This window comes from Podarcis bocagei (assembly GCF_964188305.1).
Source record: "Podarcis bocagei genome assembly, chromosome: 11".
In the NCBI taxonomy this organism is placed as follows: Eukaryota; Metazoa; Chordata; class Lepidosauria; order Squamata; family Lacertidae; genus Podarcis; species Podarcis bocagei.
In genome coordinates this window covers 7,791,627-7,814,243 of record NC_138136.1, presented here as the reverse complement: position 1 = coordinate 7,814,243, position 22,617 = coordinate 7,791,627, and the positions used below count along the sequence as shown (strand labels likewise).

Genomic DNA, 22,617 nt, shown 5'->3' with positions numbered 1-22,617 from the left:
ATGTTGTGGGACTCCAACTCTCATCATTGCCAATGGTCAATGGTCCTAGACCACGCATAATCCTTTGCTGCTGCCTCTACCTCTATCATGCGACAATCTTGTATTTGGGTTATTAACACTTCTCTGTAGGGCCACCTGATCACTGAAAGATCTCACCTTTTTACATTCAGAAATATTTTGGATCTGGCTGCAGCCGCCTTCAGTGCAGTTGCGCAACCAAGGGGAGAGTTTGCTGTCCTCATTTCCCTTCTGGAGAATCAAATTGCCAAAAATCTGTCTAGCTGACCCCAGACAGAATCATTTGTTTCTCCCATGACTTGCCCTTTTTATCCCCAGCTAGCTTCAGCTCCACATGTGTATATATGGCATCGTGTATATGAGAAGGGCACTGAAAGGGCAAAGTGAAGAGACCCTGTGATATATCAGCATACAGTGGTACCTCGGGTTACATACACTTCAGGTTACAAACTCCGCTAACCCAGAAATATTACCTCGCGTTAAGAATTTTGCTTCAAGATGAGAACAGAAATTGTGCAGCAGCGGCAGCAGGAGGCCCCATTAGCTAAAGTGGTGCTTCAGGTTAAGAACAGTTTCAGGTTAAGAACAGACTTCCGGAACAAATTAAGTACATGACCAGAGGTACCACTGTATTGCATATTTAGCTGCTGATATATCGCGATGTTGAAAACCAGATGTTGCCCAGCCTTACTCCCTACATATAGGTATTTGTTTTAAGAACTTAAGACTGCCATGTAGCGGCCACGTCACTTACAAACAGGTTGTCTAGTTTGTTATTGGGAGAAGTTCCAATGCTAGATTGTTCATGGAGTTGCAACTGCTGCAGATTAATAGTTCTACCTCCTAGGCAAGTTTTCTTTGCAATGAGTAGGGGCTTGGGCTCAATGACCTCTAAGGACCTCCTAAATATATTATTCAAAGTCCTTGAGTAATGAACATGGCAGAGGCAGTACGTAGCCCGGAAGTGAGAGGCGTCATAACTTTGTCATGTTACTGATGGTCTGGAAAACTAGAAACATAGCAATTAATATTGCAACTTAACCATCAAGTTCCAGAGTTATCATTAATAATCTGTTAATGATCAAAAGTTATTTAATGGATGTTTCACTATGTATTTTTTTACACTTGAAGAACCAGGGAGAATCTTCCTTTAAGGTGTTGCTGCCCAATCTAACAATCTGCAGATATGTAAAGGAGCTGGTGCAAAGAGCAAAGACAATAAAAAGGGTAAATAAATCAACACCTGAATCCCAGACTAGCACAGAATAGTTAAATAAAGCCATCTGTCGTGCTGCAATGGCTAATGAGTCAAATCTCAGAACGAATGGTGTCTTGACTTGGCCACGAGATGGCAGCAGCCTCATGTCATTCCTATGCAGAACCACCTTGGCTCTCTTAAGTCAATGTTGCAATGTTGCGCTTTGTGATTGCACCCATGCTCAGTCGAATCCTATTTAGTTTGGTGTATTTATGGCCCTTAAAGTCAGTGGCCTTTGAGACACCCCAAACCGCATAAGATTAGTCTGATATCAAAACATCTGGAATGTCGTCGCAGTGGCTGATGCAGCAACTCAGGTTACAACAGCTGCACTCTGTAGAGGCTTCTGCCACTCGGATGGGAGAAATGGGGGGGGGGGGTCATGGCCAAGCTGGAAGAGAAGGGTCAGTAATGGATCGATTGCATTGGGTGCACCAGTGCCACCATAAAACATTAACTTGAAACTGTGAGCTCCAAATCTTTAAAAGTGCATCTGATTAAGCTGTGTCTAGTCTTGTTTGCTTTAAGTCAGGGGTCGGCAACCTCAGGCCCATGGGCCAAAAGCAGCCAATGGGAGTCGTTTAACCGGCCCATGGACCCCGCCACCTGCTCGGTCAGGTAGGGAAAAGGTTGCAGGAATATAAAAGGAAAAAATAAATGAGGGGAGGAGGAACAGCCCAATGAGAGCTTGGCATACCCAATGTGCACAGGATCCTGACTGTCAGGTGGGGAGGGTGAGGTAGAAAAATGGAAGTGTGGGAATGGAACAAAGTTTCTAGGAAAGAGCAATTTGGACTGTGCCCTCCTCTTTCACTGTATTGTTTTAATACAGTGGTGCCCCGCAAGACGAATGCCTCGCAAGACGGAAAACTCGCTAGACGAAAGAGTTTTCCGTTTTGGAGGTGCTTCGCAAAACGAATCTCCTATGGGCTTGCTTCGCAAGACGAAAATGTCTTGCGAGTTCCTGCGGGTTTTTCCCCCCTCCCCCCTTTTTCTAAGCCGCTAAGCCGCTTATCAGCTGATCCGATAAGCTGCTAAAAGCCTCTAATAGCGCTAATCCGCTAATCCGACAATGGGCTTGCTTCGCAAGACGAAAAAACCGCTAGACGAAGAGAATCACAGAACGGATTCTTTTCGTCTTGCGAGGCACCACTGTATTCGGTTGGAAGCTGCCCAGAGTGACTGGGGAAACCCAGGCAGATGGGTGGGGTATTATTAATAATAATGATGATGATGATGATGATGATGTGGCTGGCACTTTTCTCTTCCATCAAGCTTTCAGTGACATGGGAGTTTTGTATGTCTACACCAAATGTATCTATAGAAAAAAGAGGGAGATGTAATATTTACGAAATTTATATAGTGTCAATGTTTCATTGATGATGCATTGTTCTCTTGTTTTACTTTTTTGGTAGCTTGCCCTCTGATAACTTGTTTGATGAAGGGTAGATAGGAATGAACACTCCTGACACCTTTCCTTCTCATCTGGTTCCCAATACCAGTTCTCCCCTCCCACCCCACCCCCAATACTACTTTGAGAGGAGCACCACTCCTTAGGCATCTATTATGTTGCCTCCAACTCCCATCAGCCCCAGCCAGCATGCCCAATGGTCAGGGATGTTGATAACTGTCCATACATACATAAAACAATGTTATTTTTATGCTGCCTCCAGCAATCACCTGCTATGCGGTTGCCCCTTGCCAGAGGGAGTTTTGCTATAGTAAATTTACCCCTCCAAAGGGAACAGTGGAGCAATACCCTTGCTTTAGGTCATGGGTAGGCAACCTAAGGCCCGGGGGCCGGATGTGGCCCAATCGCCTTCTAAATCCGGCCCACGGACAGTCCAGGAATCAGCATGTTTTAACATGAGTAGAATGTGTGCTTTTATTTAAAAAGCATCTCTGGGTGATTTGTGGGGCATAGGAATTCGTTCATTTCCTCCCTCCAAAATATAGTCTGGCCCCCCACAAGGTCTGAGGGACAGTGGACCGGCCCCCTGCTGAAAAAGTTTGCTGATCCCTGCTTTAGGTCATGGGTAGGCAACCGAAGGCCCGGGGGCTGAATCCGGCCCAACCACCTTCTAAATCTGGCCCGCAATCCGGGAATCAGTGTGTTTTTACATGAGTAGAATGTGTGCTTTTATTTAAAATGCATCTCTGGGTTATTTGTGGGGCATAGGAATTTGTTCACCCCCCCAAAAAAAATATAGTCCGGTCCACTGTCCCTCAGTCCGGCCCCCCACAAGGTCTGAGGGACAGTGGACCAGCCCCCTGCTGAAAACGTTTGCTGACCCCTGCTTTAGGTGCACCCTTGAAACAACTATTCTAAAGGTGCCATGTTTAATGTTACTAAAGTTAAGTGAGCACCTGGGGGGCGGAATCATGATTTTGGGGAGAAATCACCACTGGAAGGATACTTTCTGGCACCCACTCTAGCAGTTGGTGTTGTGCATTTCCTTTTTTTTTTTTTTTTAAAGGTATTTATTGCAAATTTTTAAACAAAGGAAAAACAAACCAATAAACATATAAAGGACCATCACCATACACCATAATAAAGACAAAAAGAGAATAGACATAACATAAAAAGAAAAAGTACAACAAAATCAATTTATCCTTAAATCTTATTTTCATAATCTTAGGACTTCCTCACATCGCCCTTTCCTGCGTTCTCAGTCATATAGTTGTAAACAGCAAATTATAACCTTATTTCAATTTCTTATTTTATAATTCTCAAATATTATGTCCCCAATTTTCAATATTTTATCATGTACTGAGCTACTTAGCTTAAACATAATATTACTTCAAATTTTCATCCTTTTCTTAGTCATCACTTATTCATATATCATACAACTAAATTACTGATGCCCTGTTATTTTTAATCATGCATTCTCTTAGCATTCATACAGCTTATAGTGCTTCGGTGTTGTGCATTTCCAAGGGGCAGTGCAGTTTTGCCAAGTTGCTTAAGAAACTGCAGTGCCTCTGGGACAAAGGCAACCAGCGAAGGTTTGTATGTGCATGCTTGCTGGGTGCGGATGTTTAAAGTTCACCTCCCAACCTTCTGTTTGTTCTGGCTGCCTACTGTTCCTTCGCCCTCTGCAGCTCATGGAATGAAAATGTTTTTTTTATTATTATTTCTGAGGGTGCTTCCAGGTTGTCACAATATTGTGGGAAGGATTCAAGTTAATACCAGATATTTACGTTTGTGCAATTTAAATGGATTGAAGTGCTCTGTCACCCTAGCACACCAAATCTATTAAAAAAACAACAACATTGACTTTTATGGTTAGGAAAGGGATGGGATGAACAAATCATTGTTGGGAAGATATGCAAACAGCCTACAAGCAAATCAGGATGAATGCTCATTGTCCTATAATTCCCCTCTAGACAAATAAGAATAAACACTGAGTAAGCTTTGCAAGGGGGACGCGGGTGGCGCTGTGGGTAAAACCTCAGCGCCTAGGACTTGCCGATCGTATGGTCGGTGGTTCGAATCCCCATGGCGGGGTGAGCTCCAGTCGTTCGGTCCCAGCTCCTGCCCACCTAGCAGTTCGAAAGCACCCCTAAGTGCAAGTAGATAAATAGGTACCGCTTTATATCAGGAAGGTAAACGGCATTCCCGTGTGCTGCGCTGGTGCTGGCTCGCCACAGCAGCTTTGTCACGCTGGCCACGTGACCCGGAAGTGTCTCCGGACAGCGCTGGCCCCCGGCCTCTTAAGCAAGATGGGCGCGCAACCCCAGAGTCAGACACGACTGGCCCGTACGGGCAGGGGTACCTTTACCTTTACCTTTAAGCTTTGCAAGGTCCGTATAGTTAAAGCCATGGTTTTCCCAGCAGTAATGTATGGAAGTGAGAGCTGGACCATGAAGAAGGCTGATCGCTGAAGAATTGATGCTTTTGAATTATGGTGCTGGAGGAGACTCTTGAGAGTCCCATGGACTGCAAGAAGATCAAACCTCTCCATTCTGAAGGAAATCAGCCCTGAGTGCTCACTGGAACGACAGATCGTGAAGCTGAGGCTCCAATACTCTGGCCACCTCATGAGAAGAGAAGACTCCCTGGAAAAGACCCTGATGTTGGGAAAGATGGAGGGCCCAAGGAGAAGGGGACGACAGAGGACAAGATGGTTGGACAGTGTTCTTGAAGCTACAAACATGAGTCTGACCAAACTGCGGGAGGCAGTGGAAGACAGGAGTGCCTGGCGTGCTCTGGTCCATGGGGTCACGAAGAGTCGGACACGACTAAACAGCAACAACAAGCTTTGCAAACCAGGATGAATGAACAGGCTGTGGAGGAGCCCTAAAAATTCAGATGCAAGGCCTGCTATACATATGTTTGGAAGCAGCACATCTGTAAGCACTTAAGCTCCAGCCCTGTAATGTTTCCTTGCAGAAAGGAACATGTGTCCATGTACAAGGCATTTGTATTATCACGTTGGCAGATTTTAAACCCCATGGTCTGATCCTCTGTCATAGGCCTTTTGCACCTTAAGCAGATCTGTCTTCTGTGGAAAGTTTTCATCTAAGCCTTTAGGTGAAAATGTTTAATGCAATCTTGCTAAAAGGCACCTGACCATGTGAAGATACTTTTTCTGTCAGCCTTGAGATGTCATTCCTGTTTTGGTACTGACGTACCAAAGGAGCATGTATCATCTGAGTAATTGTAGAATATAATTTCAGACTCACTTGGGATACAGAGATCCAGGCTAGGTATCTCTAGAGATAAGAATCAAAATTGAAAAGTACAAGACCTCAGGGATCATCTAATCCCTGACATAGTGATGCTGATGTCAAGACTTCTACTCTGCATCTAACAAGATGAAGGGAATATTAAATGTTTCTTCTCCCTTCAGCATAAAAACTATCAAATAAAATAAATTTATAAAATAAGATCAGTGTATTCCTAGCCAATACAGTGGTACCTCTGGTTAAGAACTTAGTTCGTTCCGGAGGTCCGTTCTTAACCTGAAACTGTTCTTAACCTGAGGTACCACTTTAGCTAATGGGGCCTCCCACTGCTGCCATGCCGCTGGAGTACGATTTCTGTTCTCATCCTGAAGCAAAATTCTTAACCCGAGGTACTATTTCTGGGTTAGCGGAGTCTGTAACCTGAATTGTCTGTAACCCAAGGTACCACTGTAATTGTATACCCAGATATATTACTTTTTTACTGTATTCAATCCTTTTTCTTCTAGCTCGTTTTTCTTTAGCTCCCATATTTTCATTTTTTCTTTGTTTAATGTAAACCCCAAGACTTTGACAAATTCTCCCATTTTCTCTAATACCTTTTGGATGCTTTCTTCTGGGTTTCCTACCATCAATACTAAATCATCTGCAAATGCCCGTAACTTATAAAATTTGTTTCCTAGGGTTATCCCTTTCATCTCTTGGTCTAGTCTTATTTCTTCATTTAATATTTCTAAAACTAGGATGAAGAATAAAGGTGAAAGTGGGCATCGCTGCCTGGTCTCTTTTTCGATTTTAAAGTATTCTGTCATGTCATTATTAATTATCAGGTTTGCATTTTGTCCTTCATATATTGCTTTTAAGCCCCTTGTGAATTGTTTTCCCATATCCATTTGTTCAATTGTTTTCTCAAGGAATTTCCAAGATACATCATCAAATGCTCTCTCCACATCTATGAATATAAAAGCTGCTTATTTGTTTGGGTTCAAAGCCAGGTATTCTATTGAATTACTTACTGCCCTTATATTATTGCTCATTTTCCTGCCTGGTAGGAAACCAGCCTGATCTTGATTAATATATTTGTTCAATACTTTTAAAAATCTTGAAGCTAAGATATCCGCTTATATTTTATAATCATTATTAAGTAGGGAGATCGGTCTATAGTAGTTTATAAGTTCTTTATTTCTGCCCTGTTTTAATATCATTACTATGTGTGCTCGCTGTCATGTTTTAGGTATTTATCCTTCTTCCAAAATTTTATTTATCAATAATTTCATAGGTAAGACTAGGGAATCCTCTATTCTTTTTTGTAATGCATTGTGGTAAGACCGTCTGGTCCTGGGGATTTTCTTGTTTTAGGTTTTACTATCGCTTGATGTACGGTACTTCCATTGTAGATACAGGGGAGTTTAGGTATTCAGTCTTATCCCTAATTACCGTATCTTCTGTATGTTTTTCTGTTGCAGGTATTGTTATTTCTTCATCTGTTTCACTGCCAGCTTTATAGAGGCTTTTGAAATGTCTAACAAAGCTTTCCTTTATTTCTTCCTGTTTATCTAATACCTCTGCTTACGAACTTACCATAATTCGTTCTGGTGGTCCGTTCTTAACCTGAAACTGTTCTTAACCTGAGGTACCACTTTAGCTAATGGGGCCTCCTGCTGCCGCCATTTCTGTTCTCATCCTGAGGTAAAGTTCTTAATCATAGGTACTATTTCTGGGTTAGCGGAGTCTGTAACCTAAGGTCTTTGTAACCCGAGGTACCACTGTATAGGCAAATAACAGAAAAAGAAAACCAAGTTCCTTTCACTGGCTGAACAAATCTGGTATGCTAAGGTTATGTTAAACAGGTCTGCAATCCTAAACATCTAGCTTAGATTTGATCAGACTTTGTTCTTGCAAAAAAAGACCATTAGGAGCCTTTGTGTCATTTTGGAAAAAATAGGCTTCCCATGGAAGGCATAGTTTGGAATTGTGCCAGCCATCCCATTTCATGTTTATTTTATGAATATGTGCATCACTGAGGGCTGATGTTCTCTGCTGCATCATGCAACTTTTAGTCGGCAGCAGTGTCTTAATAACGTTTGGGATCACTTATCATGCGTTTTAAACCTATAGATTTCGTTTTTTTGCAAACCACTAGCGGCCCTTCCTTCTTTCCTACTACTATTGCATTTGTGCATTTTCTCGAGGAACCGTTTCTCTTTTTTTCCCATTTCCTTTAATAAAAATGCTCCCTCTGTGCGCCCTAATGTGTACCTTGACCCCCCCCCGAAAGCAGCCCCCCCCAAAGGCTCGCGTTGTTTGGCTCCACCGGCTGCCGTCTCGCCCTTCTCCGGAGGAGCCTTTGTTCGCGGGCCCGTCTTCCCCTGACAGGAAGCGGGCGGCGGGCGAGAGGGAGCAGGTGCTGCGGGACGGAGCCGCTTCTTCTTCCTCCTCGGAGCGCGCGCGCGCAAGCAGCTGCCGGGGGCGGCGCGGGGGCAGCTCCTGGCGCGCAACCTGCCCGGCCATCCTCGCCAGCTCTTCCCGCCGCTTCCTCGCCGCCTGCTGCACTTCCTGCTCTGCCCGCAGTGCCTCCTTGCAGCAGCAGCAGCGCCAGCTCCTCCGACTCGCCTCTGGACTTCCCCACCGCCGCCGCCTCCTCCTCTCCCTCAGCCAGACGCTCCGGCCGGCGGCGGCGGCTGCTACTGAAGGAAGGCGGGCAGGTTTGCCCAGGCGCCGGGAAGGAGAACCCTTCCCCGGGGCCGCTTCCTCGCCTTCTCCCCGGGGGCAGGGAGCGGCGCTCGCCCTGCTGCTCCTCTGGCAGCCGGCGGGAGGAGCGGGCCTCGCCGGTGAGGAGACGCGGCGCGGAGCGCGGAAGGTGAGCTTGTATCTGCGCCGCGCCTCCTCCAGCGGCCCTCTCCGCCTTGCCTCTCCTCAAACCCTGCCTTCTTCTGCGCCGAGAAAAAGGCCCTCTTCTTCTTCCCCTGACGAAGGAAAGCGGGGCAGGAGGCGTCTCCGTGCAGGCCGGCGCTTCTGGGCGCATCGCGCACGGCCGGCTCTTTCTCTCTCTCTTGCGCGCGCGCGGTTCCGCCAGCCAAGGGGCGCGGAGGAGCGCCGCGGGTCTTCCTCGGGGCGCACCGAGGTCCCCGCGCGAGGAGGGCGCGCTTGCTTGCCCTGCTGGCGGGGTCCCCTGGGCGCGCGGCCGCCTCTCCCTGCGCCCTCCTCGACCTTTCCATTTGGAGCGAGGGGGCGTGGGGGCGCTCCGAAGTCTCCCCGCCTTCTTCTAGTCTGAAGGGGGCTCTGCCTTTATCAGGGGCTCCGATGGCGCTTTTAAGCGAGGGCAGCCCCCACCCCCCCGCCTCCCAAATCGAGGCGTCCCCAGCAGACCCCCCCCCTTTCTCCCACCAGACGAGAGAACGGCGGGGATGGGGCGGGCGCAGTCGGAATGCGCGCCCTTCCTTTCCTCGGGGAGCCTCGCCTGCGCTTTGGCAATGTCTCCAAAAGGCTTTCCTGCCCATCTAAAAGAAGCGCAGTCCAGCAGGATTATGGCTCCTCACCCCTTAAAAAAGACTTTTGGTTTGAGAGGGTTGCAGTCTGACGTTTCTAGGGAGTGAAGTAGCTCATGGTGGTTGGAAAATTAAACTCGCTCAGTCATGGTTGCTCTTAAGAAGAGACCACTGCTGACGTTGGCACCTCTGAAAGGGGCATGGAAAGAAGAAGGATGTAGGTTGATTTGTTTTGTGTGTTGTGCTTTATGATGGGCGTAAAGCCGAAAAAACATTTTGATGATGTAGGTTGTGGGATCGCATTACTTGTACTGGTTGAAAAAGTCATCCCATAAATGCAGAATAATTCCCAGTTCTGGTTTATGTTTCAGATACTTCAAGTTGCCACGAATCCAGTTACGCGGAAGTCATTAGTTGATTTTTAAGAGGGCCTACGGAATGTCTTGAGATTAAGACCCTGTGGTTTAATAATTTACTCTGTGATTCAGATAGTTTATACTGAGTGTTTCAGGTTGTGACATTTATTAATATGTCTTTGTGCTTTTGCGGGGGAGTCGAAAATGTTGTTGAATTGCTGCAAGGTATCTTTGAAGTACTTCCTCTTTGATGTTCAGATTCTCATATCTACTGTAGTATCTAATTTCTGTTAAACCACTGAGCCTCTTGGGCTTGCCGATCAGAAGGTCGGCAGTTCAAATCCCCCGACGGGGTGAGCTCTCGTTGCTCGGTCCCAGCTCCTGCCAACCTAGCAGTTCCAAAGCACGTCGAAGTGCAAGTAGATAAATAGGTACCACTCCGGCAGGAAGGTAAACGGCATTTCCGTGCGCTGCTCTGGTTGGGAGCTGTACACCGGCTCCCTCGGCCAATAAAGTGAGATGAGCTCCGCAACCCCAGAGTCGTCTGCGACTGGACCTAATGGTCAGGGGTCCCTTTACCAAATCTTGTAACAAAAACACAAACTTTGCTTTGCTCAGTTGGGCTATATTGTACAGCAGTTATGCAGATAGAAAAAATCTAACTAGTTTACTCAAAATTTCCCCCATTTTTAGCTTCTAAAAGTTTGACATCACTTTGACAATACAGGTAGACTAGTTTTAACTTGATTTGCTGCTAAGTTAGCTATTCTTTGGGTATAAAATGTTTGTGTTGCAAACACTGAAAGTGTTGGTGGTTATTTTGTATGCATTGCTTAATCCCTCTCTTTTTTGTCCTGATAATACATAGATTAGTCTTCGTACTTTTAAGGAATTGAAATGCAGTACACTAATAATGTTAGCTTTAAAAATACCACTTGAGAAGACATGCAATTTCTTAAGAATTCAGCATTATTTTGTACATGGAAAATATAACAATTCAGAAACAAACATTTCTCATGATGAAGACGAGTTACCCTCATCATGTGGGCTGCAGTCAACCAACTTTATACGGCCCTTTAGGTGTATTCAAAAAACAATGCCAAATAAATACATTCTCTAAGCAAGTATCAGTAGTAAGTGACACCTGAGGGGGAGTTATTTATTGGGGAGTTGCATTATTCTATAGGTGGATTACACTGCACGTGATTATGATAATGAGTGATGCTTTATTTTATTTCTGCTGTTAGATGGTGTGCAAATTATGGCACAACAATCCAAAAATCATGTCACTGTGCATCAGGTTTAAATTATTTAGAGAGTAATTTCACTGCATATTTATGGAGGGGGGCGGGCAACCTACAAGGCAGGGCAATAACCACTTCTATTGCCCTGCCATTTTGCTGCAGGCAGTATGGGAAGAGTGCGTGAGAAGCTTTTACTTCTTCCCTCCTGTTGATGATGCACGCAAGGGAATAAGATTGCCCAACCAATGTAGCTCTTTCTCTGACAGTGTAAAAGCCCTGAAATCACTCAGCCAACTTTATACTGAGCATAGGATTGTCCCCTTAGAATCAAACTTCATGCAGACTGCGACTTCAGTTCTTTACATGTTGACTGTGAAAAAAATAGAACCATTGTAGTGTAATTTATTATGCTTTGATGGGAAAATATAGTTCATTACAGTGAGCATTTTTTAATCAGTTGGAATACATATGAAGGCTTGGATATTAACTTCTTCTTTGGCGTCACTCGCAGCCGAGTAAGATTGTCTTCCATGAACACTGTTTTAATAGAGCCGTAAGTGACTGTGGAGGCCAGTTCTGGATCCACACGTCCTTCCACAGTGGGGACATAGGTTTCCGGGTGGGAGTTGATCACGGTGATGGTTTGCCAAGCGTGGGTTCCTCTTAGCACGTTTCTCCTTTTCGTCCTAAGTTCGAGAGTCTTCAAAGCCCACGACACCTTCGGTAAAGGTTGTTCTCCAATTGGAGCACTCGCTAGCCAGTGTTTCCCAGTTGTCGGTGTTTAGATTACACTTTTTTAGATATTAGCATAATGTTGGATATTAACATAATGTTACAGGCCACCCCAATGTCTGCCAAGCAAGAGTTTCCAGGGGTCTTGGCATTTAACTAGGGTTTGTGTTCCTTTGGAAAGTGGTACAGCAGAGACTAGCGTCTTTTTCAGAAATATGGTTTATTTTACACATATTTACATCTAAAGCCTTCTGTGGAGAATGTGCATGCAGAACATTATGGCCAAAGAGTGTCTCTTGTTGCTCCCCTAATAGCTTCACAAGCTTGGATCCAAAGCAGCAGCCATCCACCCCTGCCCCCCCCATCTCTCAGTGCAGCCTCCAGCCAGTGCCTTCCAGTATCCCCCTCAGTTTCAAAAGCCTACAGCAAGAACCCCACTTTTCCCCATGATGACATCACGCCTCCTGTTACCATGGCAACATTTCCCTGTGTGCCTTCTGCCTGGCCATCATCAGCACAATGGTGAAATATATTCAGAGCTGAGAGTGGATTTCATGCTTTTTATTCAGCTCATAGTAGTGAGGGATGGAAGTTCCCCCAAAATGTCAGCTTTATATACATTATTTACACAATGGGTCCCACGTGATTGGCTAATTCTGGTATTCTCCTGTAGGCCAATCAGGTTGCGGATTCACTTCCACCTGGCGTTGGATTGGGTGGCTCCTGCGGACCAATCAGACTGCTGCATTCTGGATCCTATTGTTCTAGGAGCAATCAGACTGCTGCATTCTGAATCCTATTCAACTCAGTACATAATACCTGGTTTCTTCAAGGACCCACCATCACCAGGTGGCCTCATAATGAAGTTATTCCCAGCCCTTGGGGGGGGGGGGAACTTTCTGGAGTTTGCTCAATTTCTGACCCTTCCCTGAATGTAGAGTTTATGGGGCTCTGAAAAGACTTCAGGGGATATTGGTGGCTGCATACTTCTGTGTGTGTGTGTGTGTGATTGTTTTGCATTGTGCATAGATCGGCATTGGATATGTAAAATACGTGCCTCTAAAATGTACTGTACCCCAAGTTATGGAAACAAAGTAGCAAAGGTCTGCCTGTGGGAAAAGGGGGGGGAACATCGGGGAGAGTTTGTAGAACAGCATGCATGCTCTCTCTCGCAGACACACTCATGCACACACATGCGCAACCATACGCAGAGTTTGGTGAGGGTGTTTAAACTTCTCAACTACTTTTCTAAGTTCTCAAGATTAGACTCTTTTCTGATGTTTTGCTTATAAAAGCGACAAGCGAACATAATGGAATGTTATTGATAAAGCAACCATCCATTCCAAGCAGGGTCTTTGATTATACAGCAAAAGACAAATGCTTTTTTTAAAAAAAGTTATTTGGTAAAGAATAACCAATTTCAGTATGAATTACCACCAGATTCTTGGTTTGGTCAGAGAACTATGTAATTGTGGTTGTAAAGCAGTACTGTAGTACTATAAGTGTTACTCATTAACATTCCATTTACATTTCAAAAAGGAAGCTTGGCTGTTAAAGCAAATAGTATGTAAATGCTCCTTTTAGCAACCCTTGACACACACCTGGTTTAAGGTTTTTGTATCTTTGGATCACAAATAGAAGGCTTTTGGGTTAAACAAGCAAGCAAAAAGCAGCAAAGCTTCAAAGTAGTTACTGAAAATATGAAAGGCACTGTATTTTTCACTCTATAAGACGCACCAGACCACAAGACGCATTAGTTTTTGGAGGAGGAAAACAAGAAAAGAAAAAATCTGAATCTCAGAAGGCAGAACAGCTGTTCTGGCTTCTGGGATAGCTGCGCAGTCTGCATTCGCACCATAAGACGTACAAACATTTCCCCTTACTTTTTAGGAGGGAAAAAGTGAGTCTTATAGAGCAAAAAATACGGTAATTAAATGGTACAGTGGCCAACACATTTTGGTAAAGACCTTCAGGTTGCACTGAAGAACAACTATATACCGGTAAATAAACAAACCATAATACAGATTATATATATACATTATATACATCATTCACTAATTATAATTTAACAATTTATGTTAAAAAGTATACTCCCTCCTTAGGCATCACTTTGTGGAGGCATGTCCCCAGACGGTTGCTTATAAATACCTTGAAGAAATTATTAACTGTTTTTATATTGTTTTGTTAGGTCCTTTTAACATATTTAACATATTTGACCTAGACAAATCCTGCCACCTCCTATTTGAATACAGTCAGTACTGCACCGTGTTTTGGATGAGTCCCAAACCAGAAAATATGTGTGCAAACCTCAAATTTCCCAGTGCAGCAAGGTTTTTCTTTACTGTTCCTCCAGTTGTCCTCTCCTGTCATTTGAACCCCTTTCCCTGCCTGTTGATTTGAGCAGGACTCGAGGCTAGAAATAGTAGCTTTCAAAATAGTTGGAAGGCTACGCAGCAGACAGAAGTGAGCCAGACCAATGTGACCAGGGCAGAAATAGGGAGTAGAAGCCATCATTTTTGCCTCTTGCCTTGAGAAATATACTCCTATTTTCAGGGTTGTGAACTGGCAACAGCATTGCATCCTGTTCATCATAAAGTTTCAGGGCAGTTCACAGAATTGTTGGACACCATTGTCTGGGCCAGGGGTCAGCAAACTTTTCCAGCAGGGGGCCGGTCCACTGTCCCTCAGACCTTGTGTGGGGCCGGACTATATGGGGAGGGGGATGAACAAATTCCTATGCTCCACAAATAACCCAGAGGTGCATTTTAAATAAAAGGGCACATTCTACTCATATAAAAACACGCTGAATCCCGGACTGTCTGCAGGCCGGATTTAGAAGGCGATTGGGCCAGATCCAGCCCCCAGGCCTTAGTTTGCCTACCTGGGTCTGGGCTGTACATTTTTGTAATGGTCTTTCTGTTGTTAAGGAAGTTTCCTCTGTTTTTATTTGCTTTAATTTGTGTATATTTTAGAAATGTTTTGGTGTAAGGCTGTACAGAGAATATTTATTCATAGGTGGCTATATACATTCAATCAATCAATCAATCAATCAATCAATCAATCAATAAAACATTAGCCTGTTGTATTTGGGTTAAAATAGAAATCCCAGTGAATTCTGCCATGTGTTCCACAGATCCCACAGAGATTTATCCACTCATGACTTGAGTCTCTCCGTTTAGTGATTCAGCATGTACTTACCGGTCCTGACTCTTTTCCTCCCATATGGAAATTGTGCCTCTAGGGAAAGACTTTCTCTTTTCCTGATAAGTGAAGCAAGTCATCTGCAAGCAATGTCTACCAGCCGTATGCTGTCAGAATTATACTTTCAGATAATTCATCAGATAAATAGCATTTATTTGTGGCATCACTTCTTTCAAGTATGATTTGCAGCATGCAGTAGACTAAGATTTGCAGCGTTTTTATTGTTGTTGGGCTTAACTTCAAGTCAGACATGGTGATGTGGAATATTTGCTTTCTGCCCTACACTGTTGGTTCAGTACAAATCATAAGGGGAGAAAATGATGTGTTCCTTATTATAAGACACTTTGTTTGGAAGACTTCCAGAACTGGCTTTGATGAAGCTCAGAAGCATTCAGTATCTCTTCATTCTTTTACCTTTTATATTTGACATAGTATTACCAAGATCCTCCTTGAGGATCTTGTTGATCCTAAAGGTAAACGTTAGGTCCAGTCGTGGAAGACTCTGGGGTTGCGCACTCATCTCGCTCTATAGGCTGAGGGAGCCGGTGTTTGTCCGCAGACAGCTTCTGGGTCATGTGGCCAGCATGACTAAGCCGCTTCTGGCGAACCAGAGCAGTTCACAGAAACGCCGTTTACCTTCCCGCCGGAGCGGTACCTATTTATCTACTTGCACTTTGACGTGCTTTCAAACTGCTAGGTTGGCAGGAGCTGGGACCGAGCAATGGAAGCTCACCCCGTCGTGGGGATTCGAACCGCCGACCTTCTGATCGGCAAGCCCTACGCTCTGTGGTTTAGACCACAGCGCCACCCGCCTCCCTAGTTGAACATAAAGATTGCCTTGGAACATTGGAGAGGATAGTGATGATTAGCATCCACCCTGGCATGTTGCTCAAGGACCACCCTATCCTCAGTCACACAATATCATCACCAGGAAGGGGAGGAACATGTCATTTTGAAATTGTCTCTTCATTGTATTCCATGGCATCCCTTATCTGGCTTTGCAGTGATTGATGTCCTTGCTGAAACGAGCTGTATGAGAAAGCAAGAGCATTCAATCCTAATAGGTCTCTTCTGTATGTCTTAAGTGGCTCTCTCCTGTATTTCTTAAGTGGCACCAGTAATAGGATATGATGCTAAGCAAATAATAATGCTGTGAGCCATCCTGCCATTTCCTCTGGGCAGCTACTTGTTCATTATTGCTAGGTTGCTCTGCTATTCAAGGTATGTAGGGCCTGTGGTGCTGGAGGAGACTCTTGAGGGTCCCTTGGACTGCAAGAAGATCAAACCTATCCATTCTTAAGGAAATCAGCCCTGAGTGCTCACTGGAAGGACAGATCCTGAAGCTGGGGCTCCAATACTTTGGCCACCTCATGAGAAGAGAAGACTCCCTGGAAAAAAGACCCTGATTTTGGGAAAGATGGAGGGCACAAGGAGAAGGGGACAACAGAGGACGAGATGGTTGGACGGTGTTCTTGAAGCTACCAGCATGAGTTTGACCAAACTGCGGGAGGCAGCGGAAGACAGGAGTGCCTGGCGTGCTCAGGTCCACGGGGTCACGAAGAGTTGGACACGACTAAACGACTAAACAACAACAAGGGCCTTGGGCAGTTTAGGGCTGGCCGACCTGTGGCCCTCCAGATGTTGTGGGACTCCCAACTCCCATCAGCCCCAGTCAGCATGGCCAGCGGTCAGTGATGATGGGAGCCTTCACCTTCAGGGCCACAAATTAGCTGTCCTTGGCTTTAGAGATTACATTTTTCGAGACTTCCGGGTTGGCGCCTCTGGCAATGGCGGATTTCCTCTGATCGGGAGGAATCCGCTCCGTGGAAAACAGGGTCTGAACCGCCACGGCAAGGCGGAGACCCATCAAAAACCACAGGCGGGAGAAGCCTGTGGACGTGGGATTCGGCTGGCACCTTTGCGCCCCCTCCTACTCGCGGGGAAACCCTGTTTTGGGGATCCGGAGCGACGTGGGGGTGAGTGGCGCGGTGCTTTGAATCGACTGCTTCTTTCATGGAGTGAAGCCGCATTGCTGTTGCCAGAGAGCGCTGACTTTTTCCTGTGGACAATTGGATTTTAAACAACTGCCCGTGAGTAGAACGGAAAATTGGACTATGAAATTTCTTAATTAGGCACCGAAAGCGGAAAGGTCTAAACAGGAAGTCCGCCTTCCGCTTTTGTAGATAGATTGAAGCAAAGACACGGCAAGCTAGAGTTTAGAAAGTCGTGTGTAAAGGATTAAATTTTCATCATTTAAAATTACTGAACCCCCCTTGGAAGCAGGAGAAGAGGGAGGAACCTTTTTTAGACTGTTTAAACCTGCAGAAGAGAGAGTAAAGAAAGGCAATTTTCCACCGTCTTGAACCTGGGAGCGGGGTGTCAGGACAGACGTTTTGGGGAAGTTCATTGACTGTGGACAAACGTTTTTGACAGATAGTTAAAAGAAGAGAAACATATTGACTCCATTGTTCCCTTTCGCATTTAAAAGGAACAAAATATCGACAAAATATCCGAAAAAGGAAAACTTTGTTGCTAGATCTGCTTTTAATAATAATATAAAAAAGATGGATACAAATAGAAATTGTGTCCCCTAGAGGGAGCTTGTGAAACTGTTATTAAAGTCGAACTGGGGAGCTTTGCAGCTGTTAAGATTAAAGATCATGGGACCAGACTTCGACCTTGAACAAGAATGTGCTCAGAGGCTCTGGTGCTTGCCTTTTGCAAGACAAGTGCTTTATTGGAACAGTTACATGAGAAGATGGATTTGATGACTGTTGCGATTGGAAATTTTGGACAGGCAATGGGTACCTATATAGAACCCACTCAGGAATTAATCCAGGAATGTGCTTTGACAGATCAGATGAGGGAGGCGGTTGTTGCTGGACCTCGGGTGGCAGAGATGGAGGGAGCTGTGGCCCAGCAGGAACATGAGTTGGTGGATTTGACGAATGAACCTGGAAAAAGTCAGATTTGGAGAGATGGAGTTCTGTTTGGCTTGGAGATGGGGGGCTGTATGGATATAAGGTCACCAGGTTGATGGACTAGATGGATGGGATAGAAAGGACTGACAAAACCCGAGACCAGGAAGAAGAGATGATGGATGAAGATTGGAAGAAAGTTCTAAAAATTTATTTAGAAAAGTATTGTAAAATTAATGAGTATTAGAAAAATGTTGGAATGAAATTATTTGGCTTTAGCAGAAATGTTAAAAAGAATTATGTAAGAATATGTTATGGTTAAAAGAATTTGGTATAAATAAGATTTAAGTTTTAAGTTTTAGGGTTTTTTATGGTAAGATAAGGTTAAAATAGATTAAGGTTATTTAATGACAGAATATTGTGAAAGATGCAAAGGATTTGCTGAGATAATTAATAACTAGAATACAAAAAAGGGAGGTGTGAGGAGGTCGATGAAATAAGTTAATGAAAATTAAGGATTTGGGAATATTGGATTTGTTTTTAAATTTTTTGTTTATTTTTGGCTTTTTGATTTTGATGCATTGTGCGTTTTGTTTTTTCTTTTTGACTTTGGTTTTTACTGATTTGTAATTGTTACTTTTATCTACTTTTTCTTTCTTTGTAACTTTAAAATTCTCAATAAATATCATTTTTTTAAAAAAAGAGAGATTACATTTATCATCCTGGGTCTGTGCTCGGAAGGCTGACTTTGGAACCCTGGTGTAATTTGCATTCCCTAATCTTCCTGCCTTCCAGAAGCTGATCAGCTGCATTCTGTACCACTGAACAGTTTTCAAGGGCAGCCTTAATAATTGCTGATGCAAGATGTAGTCTGATTTAAAAACCAAGAGATATGTGATCTGAACCAGGGGGGAAATCTTTGCCACAGCAGTGATAGAAGGGGCACTTTACTCTTGCCTCAAAGGCACTTCTCTGTGAAGATCCACCCAATGTGGAATGGATAAAAATGGGTCTGGCTGACTGGTAAAGACAGCATATTGAATATTAATACTGCATATTTAGTTCAAGCTTCGTTAATTTCATTGAGGCTTGTACTAATTCAGCTCTATATATTTGCTAACTCCCATTATACATCATGTTTTAATGGTGTGTTTAACACAAAGCAATCAACTGAACGCATTATTAAATTGTTATTCTTTAGTATAATCTATTGGTTGCATTGTGCTTTAGGATATCTTATTTTAGAGAGAAGCCAGGCAATAAATGAACACAATTGTTCCTACGTTTTCTATAATGTTTGTGCTGAGGATTATAGTAATGGGTGACAGTAAGAACTTTTGTTAAACCTAAACTTCCATTCGCCACCGCTTCTTCCAGGGCATAGCAGGTTTTGTTGAAATGGAGGTTTGCTCATGTTGCCAGACGGTTGTTGAGAATGAGGCCTAATTGGCAAGGAAATATTTCTCTAAAATAGATGCAAACGCAAGCATAACACAGGCAGAAAGAGACAATTGCTTTTTTAATCAATTTTAATCAATGTTGAAACAATGTGTTGTGCGAATGAAGGAGCAGAATAGTTAGTTTCCCCTTTCCTCGCCTCCAGATAATAAGTGTACAGTCAAACTTCGATTTTTGAACATCCCAGCTGACAAACATTTTGGAAGCTGAACGCTGAAAACCCAGAATTGAATGTTTCCATTTTCGAACGCGCCTCGGAAGTCAAACGGCTTCCAAGGCACATTTCTCTTTTTTAAAAAAAAATAATTTTTATTAAACTTTCCATTTTAACAATCCAATCAAATCACATTAAATGTTCCAAATTATACAAATACATATCATATAGTCCAAATATTCTGCCAAATTATAAATTTTTATAGGGACTTCTCATGCTTCAAGTTCGGGGTGGGTCTGATCATCTTGTATCTCTACTGCCTTGAGTTTCCAATAGTTCCTTTAAATCTTCCTGTTGTTAACCTTCCTTCTTTCATGGCCTCTGAGTTGTTTCCACAGGCGAGTTGAAGTAAGCAATGATGTGTTTCTGTGTGAATTTTGTGTGCTTGACTCTCCTATTGTTGCAGTATCTCCTCACACGCTGGTGTTTATGCCGAATCAATCCAAAAGTCATTTTGCTGCTGGCAGATGCCATCTTCTCTCAGTTCCGATGAAATCAAATCTAGGCATTTGCTCATTAATTTTCCCACACCCGTTGCATCAAACATTAGCCTTTCCAGGGGAGATTTGCCAAATCGGACTTAAAGTGCAGATATAATAACAAATTAAGAGCTCACCTTCCAGGGCACATTTCTCAATTTCCCCATTGAACTTGCTGACAGCCCTTTGATCCTCGGTTTTCGAATGTTTCGGAAGTCGAAAGGACTTCTGTAATGGATTACAGTGGAACCTCGGGTTGCGAACGTGATCCGTGCGGGAGGCACGTTTGTGACCCGCAGCATTTGCAACCCACAGCACTGCGTCTGCGCACACGCGTGACATGATTCGGCGCTTCTGTGCATGCGCAAAGCGTGATTTAGCGCTTCTGCGCATGCGCGATTGCCGAAAGCCGGAAGTAAGCTGTTCCGGTACTTTCAGGTTTGGTGTGTCTGTAACCCGAAAACGCACAACCCGCAGCGATCGCAACCCGAGGTATGACTGTACGTTCAAAAACTGAAGTTCCACTGTATAAGTTAGATAATTCCTGTGTAAAATTCAGAACTGATACAACATGACTTACCCAACTTTGCTCTCTGAGTGTTCCAGCTGAGGCGGCTCTCCCCTTCCCTAGCAGCTGCCATAGGGCTACTCAAGGAGATACAACTGAAGATGATCAAATATAAGTATATCAGTTTCCGTAACTAATACCTTTTCTGCCTCATTCATTCATTCAACTACCTTTATCTTAAAATGATCTCCAGGTTTCATGTACAGTTAAAAAAATAATCATTGAGTGATGTTAATAGGAGATACTACATAAAACAAATGGTAGAAACTTTTTAAAGACTATTTCGTTTGTTTACAGATTATATTTGTGCTTTGTTCATCCATCTTTGTAGAACAAGAGAACTGGAATTTATAAGATTTAAGTGTTGAAATCAACAGGATTTACTTCTGAGCTTGTAACTGGGCTGTTAGTGTCTCTGGTGTGACGTGGATGCAATTGCAAGTTCAGCGAAGGGAAATGTAAATATGCCTTTCCCCCCTTTCAATCAACAGGTATTAGTATCTTCACTTTGAGATGGTGGGACTAGGAAATAGCCGTCGCGGGATGAAGTCTCCACCCCTCCTAGTGGCGGCACTTGTGGCTTGTATAATAGTTCTGGGATTCAATTACTGGATTGCAAGTTCCCGCAGTATTGATTTGCAGGTATTACTCTTCTATTGGTTTTCCACATTGATGGAATCAGCAAAGATGTTTTCCTTTGTTCAGAATTGCAGTGAATTATTGAAGTTTAAAAAGCACTTCAGGGTTTCCAAATCATCATACCTGACAGGAATTTGGATGCTGGCCAGGAGAGCAAATAGTGAGAGAAAAGAGAAGTGCCTGGGAAAAGGTTGTGATGATGGAAGTTAAATACTGAATCCTGCTCAACCAGGAAATTGTGGAGCTTTATGCTACCCTTGCTATATCAGTGTAAAAAAACTCTTTCTGTTTCTCTCATGCCTATGGATACACATATATGAACGCAGACCCAGAGACAAAGTTGGCACTGGCTATTTTGAATTAGTGTGTGGAACAATCATCCAGCTCCCCAACGCCTCTGCCCCTCAGTCCATTTTCTGCCTTACTCTCTACTTAAGAGAAAATAGCTCCTTCTGTGTCCCTTCTCTCTCTACTCAAACAGTGTTTTTGCCTCACTTCCTGTTAACTACACACAATCTTGTCTGTCCCCAACCCAAGGAACAAGAATCTTTCCTCACATCAGCACTGATTATCAGTATTCCTAGTGATTTTTTCCCCTTACCATCCATCCTATCCCATGTTCTAGAAGCATTTAGCATGGGCTCACGGGGGGGCTCACAGGTGACTGGTAATTGTGTGGTGTCCAATTTTGTTTTCTGCAAGCATAGAATGGGAAGTTAAAATTTTGATTACGCACATTTACAGCAAAGATTGCCAACATTCTCTTCTGAATTTTTGTACCTGCTGCCTCTTAGAACCGCATAATGGAGCTAGAAGGAAGAGTCCGCCGGGTGGCTGTAGAACGAGGTGCTGTAGAAATAAAAAAAAATGAATTCCAAGGAGAGCTGCAGAAACAGAGGGAACAGATTGACAGAATTCAGAGCCTGCATAACTTTCAGATGGAAAACACTAACAAAATACACATGGATGAGAAGGTAAGATCTATTTAGTTAGCCTTGTCGCTCTGATCTGGGCTTCTCTATGCAGCTCCTCCTTTGTCCTACTGCTGCTAAGTCTTTCTTTGCAAAAGAGACTGTGGATTTATCCAGTATTATTTTAGCGTCAAAAAAATCCCGGTACTGCGTCTCTTCTACCATAATGGAAAGGGCCTCGCCATTGTTGGTGTCTGTGAAAGGGAAGGTGCCTCAAAACTGTATAGATACTATTTAATATAAAATGATTATTTATTGAATAAAGAATACTCTTCCAAAGGAGCCCAGGGTGGCAAACACAACATTCAAAACAATGAGGTTAAAAATAAAAAGGCATTTTAAAGAGAGTTTATTATTACTTACACACCTTGTGCTGTAAGCAGCTTC

General features: G+C 43.7%; 1 protein-coding gene across 1 annotated transcript in view; it reads left to right on the top strand.

Annotated features, from left to right (window-relative positions):
* The first annotated feature begins 8,437 nt into the window (after positions 1-8,437).
* The window catches only part of GOLM1 (golgi membrane protein 1), a 30,210-nt gene continuing 16,030 nt past the window's right edge, over positions 8,438-22,617 (top strand). The window contains exons 1-3 of the mRNA XM_081213819.1: positions 8,438-8,822; positions 21,112-21,262; positions 22,054-22,233. Coding sequence (XP_081069945.1) covers positions 21,134-21,262; positions 22,054-22,233 — 309 coding nt within the window. The 5' untranslated portion in view covers positions 8,438-8,822; positions 21,112-21,133. The remainder of the gene's footprint in view (positions 8,823-21,111; positions 21,263-22,053; positions 22,234-22,617) is intronic.